At 43.3% G+C, this 19,054-nt stretch overlaps 1 protein-coding gene across 1 annotated transcript; it reads right to left on the bottom strand.

Moving 5' to 3' along the window:
* Positions 1-14,144: 14,144 nt before the first annotated feature.
* LOC110515677 (methyltransferase-like protein 21E) lies at positions 14,145-18,810 on the bottom strand. Its single transcript, XM_090206925.1, has 4 exons — positions 18,240-18,810; positions 16,793-16,910; positions 15,526-15,771; positions 14,145-14,784 (listed from the first exon to the last, which is right to left on the bottom strand). The coding sequence occupies exons 1-4, from the start codon at positions 18,573-18,575 to the stop codon at positions 14,612-14,614; spliced, it is 873 nt and encodes a 290-aa protein (XP_090063051.1). The 5' UTR covers positions 18,576-18,810; the 3' UTR covers positions 14,145-14,611.
* Positions 18,811-19,054: the final 244 nt, after the last annotated feature.

The following is a 19,054-nucleotide window of genomic DNA, read 5'->3' as shown; positions in this document are numbered from 1 at the left end:
TAAGACTGATCGGAATCCTGCTGGGTCGTCTCAGAGTCGAGGTTTTAAGACTGATCAGAATCCTCCTGGGTCGTCTCAGAGTCGAGGTTTTAAGACTGATCAGAATCCTGCTGGGTCGTCTCAGAGTCTAGGTTTTAAGACTGATCAGAATCTTGCTGGGTCGTCACAGAGTCGAGGTTTTAAGACTATCTGAATCCTACTGGGTCGTCACAGAGTCGATGTTTTAAGACTTTATCTGGATCCTCTTAGGTCGTCTCAGAGTCGAGGTTTTAAGACTTTATCTGAATCCTCCTAGGTCGTCTCAGAGTTGATGTTTTAAGACTTTATCTGGATCCTCTTAGGTCGTCTCAGAGTCGAGGTTTTAAGACTTTATCTGAATCCTCCTAGGTCGTCTCAGAGACAAGGTTTTAAGACTTTATCTGAATCCTCTTAGGTCGTCTCAGAGTCGAGGTTTTAAGACTGATCAGAATCCTGCTGGGTCGTCTCAGAGTCAAGGTTTTAAGACTGATCAGAATCCTGCTGGGTCGTCTCAGAGTCTAGGTTTTAAGACTGATCAGAATCTTGCTGGGTCGTCACAGAGTCGAGGTTTTAAGACTATCTGAATCCTCCTGGGTCGTCACAGAGTCGAGGTTTTAAGACTGATCAGAATCCTTCTGGGTCGTCTCAGAGTCGAGGTTTTAAGACTGATCAGAATCCTGCTGGGTCGTCTCAGAGTCAAGGTTTTAAGACTGATCAGAATCCTGCTGGGTCGTCTCAGAGTCTAGGTTTTAAGACTGATCAGAATCTTGCTGGGTCGTCACAGAGTCGAGGTTTTAAGACTATCTGAATCCTCCTGGGTCGTCACAGAGTCGAGGTTTTAAGACTGATCAGAATCCTCCTGGGTCGTCTCAGAGTCGAGGTTTTAAGACTGATCAGAATCCTGCTGGGTCGTCTCAGAGTCTAGGTTTTAAGACTGATCAGAATCTTGCTGGGTCGTCACAGAGTCGAGGTTTTAAGACTATCTGAATCCTACTGGGTCGTCACAGAGTCGATGTTTTAAGACTTTATCTGGATCCTCTTAGGTCGTCTCAGAGTCGAGGTTTTAAGACTTTATCTGAATCCTCCTAGGTCGTCTCAGAGTTGATGTTTTAAGACTTTATCTGGATCCTCTTAGGTCGTCTCAGAGTCGAGGTTTTAAGACTTTATCTGAATCCTCCTAGGTCGTCTCAGAGACAAGGTTTTAAGACTTTATCTGAATCCTCTTAGGTCGTCTCAGAGTCGAGGTTTTAAGACTGATCAGAATCCTGCTGGGTCGTCTCAGAGTCAAGGTTTTAAGACTGATCAGAATCCTGCTGGGTCGTCTCAGAGTCTAGGTTTTAAGACTGATCAGAATCTTGCTGGGTCGTCACAGAGTCGAGGTTTTAAGACTATCTGAATCCTCCTGGGTCGTCACAGAGTCGAGGTTTTAAGACTGATCAGAATCCTTCTGGGTCGTCTCAGAGTCGAGGTTTTAAGACTGATCAGAATCCTGCTGGGTCGTCTCAGAGTCAAGGTTTTAAGACTGATCAGAATCCTGCTGGGTCGTCTCAGAGTCTAGGTTTTAAGACTGATCAGAATCTTGCTGGGTCGTCACAGAGTCGAGGTTTTAAGACTATCTGAATCCTCCTGGGTCGTCACAGAGTCGAGGTTTTAAGACTGATCAGAATCCTGCTGGGTCGTCTCAGAGTCGAGGTTTTAAGACTGATCAGAATCCTCCTGGGTCGTCACAGAGTCGAGGTTTTAAGACTGATCAGAATCCTCCTGGGTCGTCTCAGAGTCAAGGTTTTAAGACTATGAGAGTCAGAATCCTTCATCACACCAACCCAACTCTATATTTAGAGATGGAACCATCTGAAACACACACAAACACATTTTAGATTTAAACAAACAATATCTAAATCGCCGTAAACTGTCAACTCCATCTCCCTGATATACTAAAATAGGATATGAATTTTGGTTCAAATATGTTTATTTTAATTAGGTTTTAGAGTCATGAAGCAACTGAGGACAGGGGCTGAAATTAACACCAGCCACCAGCCAAATGTGGGTAGATTTTGGCAATGGCGAGTAAAGATGTTTATTTCATCAGTCACATTGGCGGGTGGTTAGAGGTCAGGGGTCAGGGCTACACAGTGCCAGCATTCCCACTCGCATTTGCAAATTAAAATAAAGTTAAAAGTCAAGTATGAGCACATTTATGGCAAAAAATAAACTGCTGTAGCCGTTTTCAAATGATTTCTACCATTTGTGTTTCATAGCTGGTAATCGCACAAAGAATTAGGAAACCTATAGCCCTCATTGTGCCGCAACACTGCCTGGTTTGTGGGCTATGAGCAGCTGTGAGCACTGTGAGTGAAGTGCTGAAAGACTGATTTTTTTATAGAAGCGCTGCCACAGGCAGAGACGTTGCTCTAATTTACTTGAAAGTGTTTATCTTGATTTGTTCACAAGCCAGGTTGTTTTTCAATGTTTCAGTTTGTTTCAATTGCCGGCAAAGAGAAGTCAGTTTAGGTTTAGGTCTGATGAAAACAGGCAGGGAAAGTTAGCTTGTCCGTCCGTGGTGGTCGGTGAACTCTCAATCTTCTGGCCCGCAACACCTGCGTGGTATTGAACGTGGTAAAAGTCGATATCCACGTTTATAAACACAGGGTTGCTACAGTTATTGTTATTTGTGGTCGAGAACATAACATTTTTTTCTATGAGAGGGGTGTGTGAAAATATTTTTTACGTTGGGGGGGAGGGGGGCAAACATTTTTTTATGTCACCCCCCCTCGCCCAATACATTTCGAACTGTCCCTTAGTTGCTATTTGATGATATTTTTTGTAAAATTAGAAGGTGGTTCCTTTACATGTGTGATAGTGATAGCTGATACTTTGGTTTATCAAAATACACAATTTATCAAATGTTGTTAATTATTAAGAACACTATTTGTGATTTTTGTTTTGTTGATTGTCCCGTCTTTCAAGAATCCCTGAAGTAATACAAAAAGATTGGTGTCCAAATCAGGGGTTGAAACTGGTTCAGGGAACAGATCCAAATCAGGGGTTGAAACTGGTTCAGGGAACAGATCCAAATCAGGGGTTGAAACTGGTTCAGGGAACAGAACCAAATCAGGGGTTGAAACTGGTTCAGGGAACAGATCCAAATCAGGGGTTGGAACTGGTTCAGGGAACAGATCCAAATCAGGGGTTGAAACTGGTTCAGGGAACAGATCCAAATCAGGGGTTGGAACTGGTTCAGGGAACAGATCCAAATCAGGGGTTGAAACTGGTTCAGGGAACAGATCCAAATCAGGGGTTGAAACTGGTTCAGGGAACAGATCCAAATCAGGGGTTGAAACTGGTTCAGGGAACAGAACCAAATCAGGGGTTGAAACTGGTTCAGGGAACAGATCCAAATCAGAGGTTGAAACTGGTTCAGGGAACAGATCCAAATCAGGGGTTGAAACTGGTTCAGGGAACAGATCCAAATCAGGGGTTGAAACTGGTTCAGGGAACAGATACAAATCAGGGGTTGAAACTGGTTCAGGGAACAGATCCAAATCAGGGGTTGAAACTGGTTCAGGGAACAGATCCAAATCAGGGGTTGAAACTGGTTCAGGGAACAGATCCAAATCAGGGGTTGAAACTGGTTCAGGGAACAGATCCAAATCAGGGGTTGAAACTGGTTCAGGGAACAGATCCAAATCAGGGGTTGAAACTGGTTCAGGGAACAGAACCAAATCAGGGGTTGAAACTGGTTCAGGGAACAGATCCAAATCAGGGGTTGAAACTGGTTCAGGGAACAGATCCAAATCAGGGGTTGAAACTGGTTCAGGGAACAGATCCAAATCAGGGGTTGAAACTGGTTCAGGGAACAGATCCAAATCAGGGGTTGAAACTGGTTCAGGGAACAGATCCAAATCAGGGGTTGAAACTGGTTCAGGGAACAGATCCAAATCAGGGGTTGAAACTGGTTCAGGGAACAGAACCAAATCAGGGGTTGAAACTGGTTCAGGGAACAGATCCAAATCAGGGGTTGAAACTGGTTCAGGGAACAGATCCAAATCAGGGGTTGAAACTGGTTCAGGGAACAGATCCAAATCAGGGGTTGAAACTGGTTCAGGGAACAGATCCAAATCAGGGGTTGAAACTGGTTCAGGGAACAGATCCAAATCAGGGGTTGGAACTGGTTCAGGGAACAGAACCAAATCAGGGGTTGAAACTGGTTCAGGGAACAGAACCAAATCAGGGGTTGAAACTGGTTCAGGGAACAGATCCAAATCAGGGGTTGAAACTGGTTCAGGGAACAGATCCAAATCAGGGGTTGAAACTGGTTCAGGGAACAGATCCAAATCAGGGGTTGAAACTGGTTCAGGGAACAGATCCAAATCAGGGGTTGAAACTGGTTCAGGGAACAGAACCAAATCAGGGGTTGAAACTGGTTCAGGGAACAGAACCAAATCAGGGGTTGAAACTGGTTCAGGGAACAGATCCAAATCAGGAGTTGAAACTGGTTCAGGGAACAGATCCAAATCAGGGGTTGAAACTGGTTCAGGGAACAGATCCAAATCAGGGGTTGAAACTGGTTCAGGGAACAGATCCAAATCAGGGGTTGAAACTGGTTCAGGGAACAGAACCAAATCAGGGGTTGAAACTGGTTCAGGGAACAGAACCAAAAACCAGAAAATAATGAAAATTTTCAAGGAACAGAAACGGAACATGGAACGAAAGTTATCCATACTGTTCCGGAACAGAATCGTTATTTTCAAAGCATTGGAACATGTTTAGGTTACCTGCCCCTCCCCCCTCCAAAGCATAGGCTACTGTCCTGACATTATAATGATGATTCAGAAGATAGGGAGAGAGATGTTTTTTTTAGCTACAGAAGAATGGATTCACTTTTACAAAGCCAGTTAAGGATACCATTGGCCAAGTTATCACGTTGAATTTATTAACTACAAAAAGGTAAGACGTGTTTTTAATTCTGGTGCCGCTCCGTACGGGAGTTGTAGCGATGAGACAAGATAGTAACTTCTAACAATTGGACACCACGAAATTGGGGAGAAAAAGGACCAGTGGAAGCATCCAGGGCCCCAGGACCAGCGGAAGCATCCGGAGCCCCAGGACCAGCGGAAGCTTCCAGAACCCCAGGACCAGCAGAAGCATCCGGGGCCCCAGGACCAGCGGAAGCATCTGGAGCCCCAGGACCAGCGGAAGCATCCGGAGCCCCCAGGACCAGCGGAAGCATCCGGAGCCCCAGGACCAGCGGAAGCATCCGGAGCCCCAGGACCAGCGGAAGCATCCGGAGCCCCAGGACCAGCGGAAGCATCCGGAGCCCCAGGACCAGCGGAAGCATCCAGAGCCCCAGGACCAACGGAAGCATCCAGAGCCCCAGGACCAACGGAAGCATCCAGAGCCCCAGGACCAACGGAAGCATCCGGAGCCCCAGGACCAGCGGAAGCATCCGGAGCCCCAGGACCAGCGGAAGCATCCGGAGCCCCAGGACCAGCGGAAGCATCCGGAGCCCCAGGACCAGCGGAAGCTTCCAGAGCCCCAGGACCAGCGGAAGCATCCGGAGCCCCAGGACCAGCGGAAGCAGAACAGCCCCCATAACATCAAAGATCCACCACCATATTCCACAGTAGGTAATGGGGTTATTCTCTGCATATGCATCATTCTTTCGAAGCCAAACCCATCGATGGTGTGTGTGGATCTTTACAGTAGTCGGTTGTTTTCAATGAAGAGCCTTTTGACACAGAGGAGTTGTTTAATTGTTGATTTGGAGGCATGGTGAAGATGGCCCTTCCAGAACCATCTTCCTTACTGTGGGGACAAGATACACATGCTTCCAGTACCAGGCAGGTTTACCAATGTACCAATACCAGGCAGGTTTACCACTGTTCTGAGGGGTTTAAAAAGTACCAATACCAGGCAGGTTTACCACTGTACCAATACCAGGCAGGTTTACCACTGTACCAATACCAGGCAGGTTTACCACTGTACCAATACCAGGCAGGTTTACCACTGTTCTGAGAGGTTTAAAAAGTACCAATACCAGGCAGGTTTACCACTGTACCAATACCAGGCAGGTTTACCACTGTATCAATACCAGGCAGGTTTACCACTGTTCTGAGGGGTTTAAAAAGTACCAATACCAGGCAGGTTTACCACTGTACCAATACCAGGCAGGTTTACCACTGTACCAATACCAGGCAGGTTTACCACTGTATCAATACCAGGCAGGTTTACCACTGTACCAATACCAGGCAGGTTTACCACTGTTCTGAGAGGTTTAAAAAGTACCAATACCAGGCAGGTTTACCACTGTACCAATACCAGGCAGGTTTACCACTGTACCAATACCAGGCAGGTTTACCACTGTACCAATACCAGGCAGGTCTACCACTGTTCTGAGAGGTTTAAAAAGTACCAATACCAGGCAGGTTTACCACTGTACCAATACCAGGCAGGTTTACCACTGTACCAATACCAGGCAGGTTTACCACTGTACCAATACCAGGCAGGTTTACCACTGTATCAATACCAGGCAGGTTTACCACTGTACCAATACCAGGTAGGTTTACCACTGTACCAATACCAGGCAGGTTTACCACTGTACCAATACCAGGCAGGTTTACCACTGTTCTGAGGGGTTTAAAAAGTACCAATACCAGGCAGGTTTACCACTGTACCAATACCAGGCAGGTTTACCACTGTACCAATACCAGGCAGGTTTACCACTGTACCAATACCAGGCAGGTTTACCACTGTACCAATACCAGGCAGGTTTACCACTCTTCTGAGGGGTTTAAAAAGTACCAATACCAGGCAGGTTTACCACTGTACCAATACCAGGCAGGTTTACCACTGTACCAATACCAGGCAGGTTTACCACTGTACCAATACCAGGCAGGTTTACCACTGTATCAATACCAGGCAGGTTTACCACTGTACCAATACCAGGCAGGTTTACCACTGTACCAATACCAGGCAGGTTTACCACTGTACCAATACCAGGCAGGGTTACCACTGTATCAATACCAGGCAGGTTTACCACTGTACCAATACCAGGCAGGCTTACCACTGTTCTGAGGGGTTTAAAAAGTACCAATACCAGGCAGGTTTACCACTGTACCAATACCAGGCAGGTTTACCACTGTACCAATACCAGGCAGGTTTACCACTGTACCAATACCAGGCAGGTTTACCACTGTATCAATACCAGGCAGGTTTACCACTGTACCAATACCAGGCAGGTTTACCACTGTACCAATACCAGGCAGGTTTACCACTTTACCAATACCAGGCAGGTTTACCACTGTATCAATACCAGGCAGGTTTACCACTGTACCAATAGCAGGCAGGTTTACCACTGTATCAATACCAGGCAGGTTTACCACTGTATCAATACCAGGCAGGTTTACCACTGTACCAATACCAGGCAGGTTTACCACTGTACCAATACCAGGCAGGTTTACCACTGTACCAATACCAGGCAGGTTTACCACTGTATCAATACCAGGCAGGTTTACCACTGTATCAATACCAGGCAGGTTTACCACTGTACCAATACCAGGCAGGTTTACCACTGTTCTGAGGGGTTTAAAAAGTACCAATACCAGGCAGGTTTACCACTGTACCAATACCAGGCAGGTTTACCACTGTACCAATACCAGGCAGGTTTACCACTGTACCAATACCAGGCAGGTTTACCACTGTATCAATACCAGGCAGGTTTACCACTGTACCAATACCAGGCAGGTTTACCACTGTATCAATACCAGGCAGGTTTACCACTGTACCAATACCAGGCAGGCTTACCACTGTTCTGAGGGGTTTAAAAAGTACCAATACCAGGCAGGTTTACCACTGTACCAATACCAGGCAGGTTTACCACTGTACCAATACCAGGCAGGTTTACCACTGTACCAATACCAGGCAGGTTTACCACTGTATCAATACCAGGCAGGTTTACCACTGTACCAATACCAGGCAGGTTTACCACTGTACCAATACCAGGCAGGTTTACCACTTTACCAATACCAGGCAGGTTTACCACTGTATCAATACCAGGCAGGTTTACCACTGTACCAATAGCAGGCAGGTTTACCACTGTATCAATACCAGGCAGGTTTACCACTGTATCAATACCAGGCAGGTTTACCACTGTACCAATACCAGGCAGGTTTACCACTGTACCAATACCAGGCAGGTTTACCACTGTACCAATACCAGGCAGGTTTACCACTGTATCAATACCAGGCAGGTTTACCACTGTATCAATACCAGGCAGGTTTACCACTGTATCAATACCAGGCAGGTTTACCACTGTATCAATACCAGGCAGGTTTACCACTGTTCTGAGGGGTTTAAAACATATTAATTGTTTCCCTAAGTGGCATATTTAATTATTCACAATTTTTTTGTACCCATTTCCTGTTTGATTTTATGGTCAACAACCAGGTGATGACATCATAACGTGTCTCTTTTTGGTTGTGAGCTATTTGTGTTTTCCCATGTTGATGGTGACGAAGGGATTTGACACACGTTTTACCTCATTGTTTTACCCCATTGTTTTACCCCATTGTTATACCTCATTGTTTAACCTCATTGTTTTACCTCATTGTTTTACCTCATTGTTTTACCCCATTGTTATACCTCATTGTTATACCTCATTGTTTTACCTCATTGTTTTACCCCATTGTTATACCTCATTGTTATACCTCATTGTTTTACCTCATTGTTTTACCCCATTGTTATACCTCATTGTTATACCTCATTGTTATACCTCATTGTTATACCTCATTGTTTTACCTCATTGTTATACCTCATTGTTATACCTCATTGTTATACCTCATTGTTATACCTCATTGTTATACCTCATTGTTATACCTCATTGTTTTACCCCATTGTTATACCTCATTGTTATACCTCATTGTTATACCTCATTGTTTTACCTCATTGTTATACCTCATTGTTATACCTCATTGTTATACCTCATTGTTATACCTCATTGTTATACCTCATTGTTATACCTCATTGTTTTACCTCATTGTTATACCTCATTGTTATACCTCATTGTTATACCTCATTGTTATACCTCATTGTTATACCTCATTGTTTTACCCCAGTGTTATACCTCATTGTTATACCTCATTGTTATACCTCATTGTTTTACCTCATTGTTATACCTCATTGTTATACCTCATTGTTATACCTCATTGTTATACCTCATTGTTTTACCTCATTGTTATACCTCATTGTTATACCTCATTGTTATACCTCATTGTTATACCTCATTGTTATACCTCATTGTTATACCTCATTGTTTTACCCCATTGTTATACCCCATTGTTTTACCCCAGTGTTATACCCCATTGTTTTACCCCAGTGTTATACCCCATTGTTTTACCCCAGTGTTTTACCTCATTGTTTTACCCCAGTGTTTTACCCCAGTGTTTTACCCCAGTGTTTTACCTCATTGTTTTACCCCAGTGTTTTACCCCATTGTTTTACCCCATTGTGTTACCCCATTGGCGCAGGAAGCCATGGAAGGCCACAATACAGTCCCTTAAACCGAGATGAACTGAGCAACGTAGAATGTGAATAGAATTTCCCTTTTTTTTGTGTGCATTCGATATAGCTCAGTATTTGTAATTTATTTTATACAGTCTTTTTTGCTCATCTCAAAGGGTGCCAATAATTTCAGACCTTTACTCTGAGTGTATAAAACCGGAGGAACACCTTCCTAATATTGAGTTGTTCCTCCCACCCTCCTTTTGCCCCCAGAACAGCCTCATCGGAGCCATGGACTCTACAAGGTGTGGAAAGCGTTCCACAGGGATGCTGGTCTAATGTTGACTGCAAGGCTTCCTACAGTTGTGTTCAGTTGGCTGGATGTCCTTTGGGTGGGAGACTATTATTGGTACACATTGGAAACTGTTGAGCGTGAAAAAACCCAGCAGCGTTGCAGTTCTTGACACACACAAACCGCTGTCCCTGGCACCTACTACCATAACACACACAATAACACATTGACAACAACACATACACAACAACACACACACAATAACACATACACAACAACACATACAAACACAACAGCACATACACAATAACACACTCACAACACATACACAGTAGCACATTCACAACACATACACAATAACACATACACAACAACACATACACAATAACACACACAATAACACATTCACAACAACACATACACAACAACACACACACAATAACACATTCACAACAACACATACACAACAACACACACACAATAACACATACAAACACAACAGCACATACACAATAACACATTCACAACACATACACAGTAGCACATTCACAACACATACACAATAACACATTCACAATAACACATACACAATAACACACACACAACAACACACACACAATAACACATACACAATAACACACACAACAACACATTCACAATAACACACACACAATAACACATACACAATAACACACACAACAACACATTCACAATAACACATTCACAATAACACATTCACAACAACACATACACAACAACACACACACAACAACACATTCACAACAACACATACAGAACAATACATTCACAATAACACATTCACAACAACACATACACAATAACACATTCACAACACATACACAATAACACATTCACAATAACACATACACAATAACACACACACAACAACACATTCACAACAACACATACACAACAATACATTCACAATAACACATTCACAACACATACACAGTAGCACATTCACAACACATACACAATAACACATTCACAATAACACATACACAACAACACATACACAACAACACACACACAATAGCACATACACAATAACACACACAACAACACATACACAATAACACATTCACAATAACACATTCACAACAACACATACACAACAACACACACACAACAACACATTCACAACAACACATACACAACAATACATACACAATAACACACACAACAACACATACACAACAACACACACACAATAACACAAACACAATAACACAAACACAACAACACATACACAATAACACACACACAACAACACATACACAATAACACACACAACAACACATACACAACAACACACACACAATAACACATTCACAACAACACATACACAACAACACATACACAATAACACACACACAACAACACATACACAATAACACACACAACAACACACACACAATAACACATTCACAACAACACATACACAATAACACACACAACAACACATACACAATAACACAAACACAATAACACAAACACAATAACACACACACAATAACACACACAACAACACATACACAATAACACATTCACAACAACACATACACAATAACACAAACACAATAACACACACACAATAACACACACACAATAACACACACACAATAACACAAACACAATAACACACACACAATAACACATACACAACAACACAAATACAATCCATGTCTCAATTGTCTCAAGGCTTATAATGTCTTCTATAACCTGTCTCCTGATGTCTTCTATAACCTGTCTCCTGATGTCTTCTATAACCTGTCTCCTGATGTCTTCTTTAACTCGTCTCCTGATGTCTTCTATAACCTGTCTCCTGATGTCTTCTATAACCTGTCTCCTGATGTCTTCTTTAACTCGTCTCCTGATGTCTTCTATAACCTGTCTCCTGATGTCTTCTATAACCTGTCATATAATCTGTCATGGAAAGAGCAGGTGTTCTTAATGTTTTGTTCACTCAGTGTATGTGGCTGTAATATCTGACCTGAGTGGTGACCTGTGTTGGCTTGACTCTGGTATATCTGTAGCAGGTGTTCTTAATGTTTTGCATGGGGGTTTTAGTAACAGTCTGATTCAGTCTCCTTGTAGGGACACTTATAAATGAGGCCTAATTAAAAACAGGGAGTTCTCTGGTTCCCGGGTTCATTTGGATCACCAAAGTACCACGGTCTACATTACGGTGAGGTCAATGACTAATGTAGCTCAGTGGGAAGCATAGCTTTATGGAATGGGAGATTGAGGGGTATCCCCCCCCAGCCAAGAGGAAGTCTACGGGAATCCCATCTCACCGCTTAGTGAGACTGAAATAGGACGAGGGATGACAGATAGGATGAGGTATGTCTTAAAGATGTCTCAGGATGAGTTATGTCTTAAATGGATCTTTCTCGGGGGAGGTCGAAAGGGCAGACGAGGGCGGGGCCAAATCCCTGACGGACACCTTCTGGAAGCTGCCTGAAGTGGGTGGAGCTAGCTGAGCCTCCCTTGACCTTAAAGGGATAGTCCCACTCCAGAATGAAACTCCTATTAATTTGGTGAGTCTATGTTCTATGAGTGGGTCTAATAACAATCGTCGTCATGATTGTACCTTCGAAGTGGTCCGTCTGTGAAAACAGGAAATCGTTTATGTTGTGCCGCATCTTCACGATAAGGTTCTCTTCGCTGGAGAAAACTAACTGTTAAAACAACGACGCACAGACCACCAAATCAGCCAATAGATAGTATGACATACTGGTTTAGGACCCATCCATCGGTCTATATCGTCATGACAAGGTGTGTAATTTCACTTAGATGTTCTCTCACACCAAATTATTCAACTTAGTTTTTCCCTCCAACTGTTTCATCATCGCAGTGCCACTTTCTCTTCTCCCCACTCTGACCTGTGTTTAAGGTCAAAAAGGGGCCGTCGCCGTAGCAACGTCAGAGCCCACACACACTGCAAAGCAGACGTCGCCGTAGTAACGTCAGAGCCCACACACACTGCAAAGCAGACGTCGCCGTAGCAACGTCAGAGCCCACACACACTGCAAAGCAGACGTCGCCGTAGCAACGTCAGAGCCCACACACACTGCAAAGCAGATGTCGCCGTAGCAACGTCAGAGCCCACACACACTGCAAAGCAGACGTCGCCGTAGCAACGTCAGAGCCCACACACACTGCAAAGCAGACGATATGCATCTTGAACACCGGTGAGGTTGTAGACTCCTTAAATTGATCGTTCCGTTTGTTTAGGAGATTTGACAGCAAGCTAGCTGCTTCACGTGCTGACATCACCCGTGGTATTATTGTGTGAAAGGTACGTTTGCTAGCCCAGAGAGATAGCAAAGCATTGTGGGTTTTGTAGTTGACTGGAGCTGCAACAGATGTCCGCAGGTTGCTACCAACCTTATTAAAGTGACAACATGAAACATGTTATATGAGTTCTATTTAACACTGTAAATATGAAATTGTGTATTGAAGTGTTCCTGTAGTCTTGTACTATGTGGGTACTGTGAGACCAAACGCCAACTTAAGACAAAGATATGTGAGCATAGGAGCTCCAATTACAACCATGATGGAAAATCACCTGTTGCCAGGCATTTCAACAGCCATAATCATGATGAAAAAATCACCTGTTGCCAGGCATTTCAACAGCCATAATCATGATGAAAAAATCACCTGTTGCCAGGCATTTCAACAGCCATAATCATGATGAAAAAATCACCTGTTGCCAGGCATTTCAACAGCCATAATCATGATGAAAAAATCACCTGTTGCCAGGCATTTCAACAGCCATAATCATGATGAAAAAATCACCTGTTGCCAGGCATTTCAACAGCCATAATCATGATGAAAAAATCACCTGTTGCCAGGCATTTCAACAGCCATAATCATGAACTAAGTACCTTACTTTATACGGCCGTTGAATTGGTGAAGGCGCCACCTAGTGGAGGAGATGGGGATAAATTACTTCTCCAAGGAGAGACACATTGGTTAGATCGCTTGATCACTCTAGCAGTTCTCAATGAGGAATGCTCTTTTTCTAGTATGTTCTAAATAGACCAAAAATGTAGGTAACATTGACATCATAATGACCGGTAATGACATCATAATGACCAGTGATGACATCATAATGACAGGGAATGACATCATAATGACCGGTAATGACATCATAATGAATGAATGAAGACATTTTTTTATTTAATTTGGAACATTTTCTATAATTGTTATTTTACTTTTGAAGATGTGCTGTTGGTTGTGTAGATTGGTAGGAAAGACATTCAATGTAATAAATGTTTTGATATGTTTAAGGCAGCAAAACGTCAACGTGTAGACTTTTACTAGAAACTTTATATATTCAAAACAAATTATATTTGAATACAGAATGGAACAAGACAGCAAAGTACATACTTTTATAATATTATCAATACAAACTACATGTAACAACTAAGTACTAGAAAGTACTAGAAAGTAACAATAAAGTACTAGATATAGCAGGTAAGTATTGAGTAGAACATCAAACATCAACAACTGACATCATCCGTAGTCCATCCACATCCATTATCATTAGCCAAGATATCCGCCTTCTGTCTTCAAGCATTTCTCAGAGGAAGAAGGGACAGGACGTCTTGGTTACATTTAGCATAGTCTGCAGGATGTTAACTAGTCCTTTGTCTTCCCTAATCCCTACCTTTTACACATGGGCATAAACCTCTCCCATCTCAGCCAGCAGGGTGGTGTTGAAGGTGGTCCTCTGTCTCTCTGCATGTGGCCTTGAAGATCTTAACCTCTCCCATCTCAGCCAGCAGAGTGGTGTTGAAGGTGGTCCTCTGTCTCTCTGCATGTGGCCTTGAAGATCTTAACCTCTCCCATCTCAGCCAGCAGGGTGGTGTTAAAGGTGTTCTTGAAGTCCTCAGTGAATACCAGGTCTGTGGGAAAGCGGACCTTGTTGGCCCAGATCAGAGTGGTTCCTAAGGGAAATAAAATGAGTTGTTTAAGGCTTTCATGTCTTACATTCTGGGATTTGTTGTACTTTAAACTGTTCAATGAATCTATCAATGAATCAACTGTTCATCCAACAAATTAACCAATCAACCAACCAACCAACCAATTAACCAATCAACGAATCAATAATTTAACAAATCAACCAATCAATCAATAAACCAATCAATAATTTAACCAATCAACCAATTAACCAATCAACTAATCAATAAACCAATCAACTAATCAACCAATCAACTAATCAACCAATCAATCAACCAATCAGTCAATCAACCAATCAATTAATCAACCACTCAGTCAATCAATCAATCAACTATCCATCCAACCAACCAATCAACTAATCAATAATTTAACAAATCAACCAATTAACCAATCAACTAATCAATAAACCAATCAACTAATCAACCAATCAACTAATCAACCAATCAATCAACCAATCAGTCAATCAACCAATCAATTAATCAACCAATCAGTCAATCAATCAATCAACTATCCATCCAACCAACCAATCAACTAATCAATAATTTAACAAATCAACCAATCAATAATTTAACCAATCAACCAATCAATGAATACATCAACCAATCAAATAATCAATCAATAAACCAATCAATTAATACATCAACCAATCAGTCAATCAATCAACCAACAAATCAGTCAATCAATCAATCAAACAATCAATCAGTCAATATAACAATCAATCAATCAACCTGGATGGCAGAAGTATCTCATGGTGAACAGCAGCTCTTCCAGGTAGTCATGGTGATACACCACGTCAGCCGCCAGCACGTAGTCATAGCGATAGACAGATCTGGGGTAGGTGCGTTCCACGTCAGGACCCCAGGACAGAGCTGCAGCTTGGGGAGTGTACCTACAGCGCCCTCTTGTGTTACGGAGCAGGTTGGCTCTCAGGTTACCTATGATCTCTGGTAGGTCTGTAGCTGTGATCCAGGCACCTGGGGACAGGAAGCACTCTGTTATTCAACTAACAGACACACAGGTGGCCAGTACCAAATCAACCCCAAGCCTCTAGTTGTCTAGTCGCCGTGGACACTTCATGCAGATCTGAAAAGATTGGATAGGTGTAAGTGGTATAGAATGCCGGGACTTCCTCCACCTAGCTAGGACCTCCTCCACCTTGATAGGACCTCCTCCACCTTGCTAGGACCTCCTCCACCTTGATAGGACCTCCTCCACCTTGATAGGACCTCCTCCACCTTGATAGACCTCCTCCACCTTGCTATCCACCTTGCTAGGACCTCCTCCACCTTGATAGACCTCCTCCACCTTGATAGGACCTCCTCCACCTTGATAGACCTCCTCCACCTTGATAGGACCTCCTCCACCTTTATAAACCTCCTCCACCTTGATAGGACCTCCTCCACCTTTATAAACCTCCTCCACCTTGATAGGACCTCCTCCATCTTGCTTGCCACCTTGCTTGCCACCTTGATAGGACCTCCTCCACCTTGATAGGACCTCCTGCAACTTGATAGGATCTCCTCCACCTTGTTAGGACCTCCTCCACCTTGATAGGACCTCCTCCACCTTGATAGGACCTCCTCCGCCTTGATAGGACCTCCTCCACCTTGATAGGACCTCCTCCACCTTGATAGGACCTCCTCCGCCGTGATAGGACCTCCTCCACCTTGGTAGGACCTCCTCTGCCTTGCTTGCCACCTTAATAGGACCTCCTCCACTTTGATAGGACCTCCTCCACCTTGATAGGACCTCCTCCACCTTGATAGGACCTCCTCCACGTTGATAGGACCTCCTCCGCATTGATAGGACCTCCTCCGCCTTGATAGGACCTCCTCCACCTTGATAGGACCTCCTCCACCTTGGTAGCCACCCCGACAGGACCTCCTTCACCTTGCTAGCCACCTTGATAGGCTAGGTAAAAATGTTGCCATATTTCTTACACCTCTCCGATCTTCTCAGATGTACAATATGAGTAAATGTAATGCCCAGACTCACCTAGGAGTGTGGCTACAATAGACACTAGGCCAGGACCTGCTCCTAGCTCCAGCACTGCCTTGTCCACCAGGTTCAACTGCTCAACGTTGGTCTCTAGGTAGTGACACAGAGCCAACGCCTGCAGGCAACCAGAGTTACTATAGAAACCATCATTACAGTTGTTAGAACTTCATTAATCATCGTCCTTCCATCCACACTGTGAAAAAATTAACCAATCATCATCCTCCATCCACACTGTGAAAAAATTAACCAATCATCATCCTCCATCCACACTGTGAAACATTAACCAATCATCATCCTCCATCCACACTGTGAAATATTTAACCAATCACCATCCTCCATCCACACTGTGAAATATTTAACCAATCATCATCCTCCATCCACACTGTGAAACATTTAACCAATCATCATCCTCCATCCACACTGTGAAATATTTAACCAATCACCATCCTCCATCCACACTGTGAAATATTTAACCAATCACCATCCTCCATCCACACTGTGAAATATTTAACCAATCACCATCCTCCATCCATACTGTGAAATATTTAACCAATCACCATCCTCCATCCACACTGTGAAATATTTAACCAATCACCATCCTCCATCCACACTGTGAAACATTTAACCAATCACCATCCTCCATCCACACTGTGAAACATTTAACCAATCACCATCCTCCATCCACACTGTGAAATATTTAACCAATCACCATCCTCCATCCACACTGTGAAATATTTAACCAATCACCATCCTCCATCCACACTTAATCAGCGTTATTCTGTGAGTTCATTGGACTTCAAAAGGAAAATAATTTGAGCTACTTTGTTAAGTTCTCGAAGTGAGTAACTTAATAATACCACATCCATCCTTATCATACTTCCCAGCATGCTCTATTGTAGGTTGATTTTAATACCTGTGTTTGTGCATATACATTGATTGATTCATCTTATACAAACATAAATAACACACATGTTTCTAAACTAATTAGAAGTTGGACTTATTGCACCTGTTACTGAGACGGCTGTTTGAGTTCATATGATTTAGGAAGTCTGAAGAATGAATTTTCCTGCCCTGGCAGTCATTCTTATGCAGGGAGATTAAAGGTTCCAACTGTTGGATCTTCTGGCAATAATAATTACAGCAAGCCAGAATAATGTGAGTTGCAGGCCTGATGTGGTCTGTAAACCAGAAGTTTCAGACCACTGTTTTATCTCCCTCCTTACTTCCATCCTAATCGCCATCACTGCTATCATTGTTATCTATGAATGTCATGTTAAATAGTAGACTGACTCACTGCTATCATTGTTATCTATGAATGTCATGTTAAATAGTAGACTGACTCACTGCTATCATTGTTATCTATGAATGTCATGTTAAATAGTAGACTGACTCACTGCTATCATTGTTATCTATGAATGTCATGTTAAATAGTAGACTGACTCACCGCTGGCCAGATGACAGCACCGTAAGAGTCCAAGGCCTCAAAGATGCTGATCTCCTCTCCTACGTAGCAAAACACCTCTTTACCAAACGTGGAGTAGGTAGTGGGGGCCCAGGCCTGCTCCTTCTGCTGCTGGGGTTCAGTCTCCTTGGCTTTGTCATCTGATTCCTCCTCACTGTCTATCACTGTTGTCTCGCTATTATCTTCCTCCGCTTCATCTTCCTCCTCATCATCATCGTTCTCGTCCTCCTCATCTTTCTTCTCGTCTTCCGTTTCCTTCTCTTCTTTCATGATCACAGTCTTCTCCTCCTCTTGGTGAGGTGTGCATAAAGGATCCATCTGCACTGATAAATTACAATGTTACTTCCTCTGCACTGATATATAGTGTCGTAGCTGATGTTGCGTTGATACCTTGGCTTCTAATGGTACAGTCAGCCCTCTCTTCAGGCTCAGTCTCTCCCACACTTTGTAAACACAGCGTCTCTTCAGGCTCAGTCTCTCCCACACTTTGTAAACAAAGCGGCCAACACTTGAGTTTTATCTCCCCTCCCTAACTTCACCCCTGCCTTTCTTCACTCCTCCCTGCACCCTGTTTGGTAACAACATATGTTTTGCTGCTCACAGCCTGTCACAGGCTACCCACTGTAATGACACCCTGACCCCTTCCCCACCCCTCTAGCCTGGATCATCCCCATACGGACGGCCTCACAGAGAACTATGTTGCACTAAATGCACCGTCAACCAAATAATGGAACTAACATCTCACCCAAAATAACATCTCAGTCATTACACTCCTCATATTCTCATCTCAGTCAATA

This window comes from Oncorhynchus mykiss, chromosome 18 (genome assembly GCF_057628025.1).
Source record: "Oncorhynchus mykiss isolate SJ-2025 chromosome 18, ASM5762802v1, whole genome shotgun sequence".
In the NCBI taxonomy this organism is placed as follows: Eukaryota; Metazoa; Chordata; class Actinopteri; order Salmoniformes; family Salmonidae; genus Oncorhynchus; species Oncorhynchus mykiss.
The sequence above is the reverse complement of the archived record's forward strand: the minus strand, read 5'-3'. Positions and strand labels throughout refer to the sequence as shown.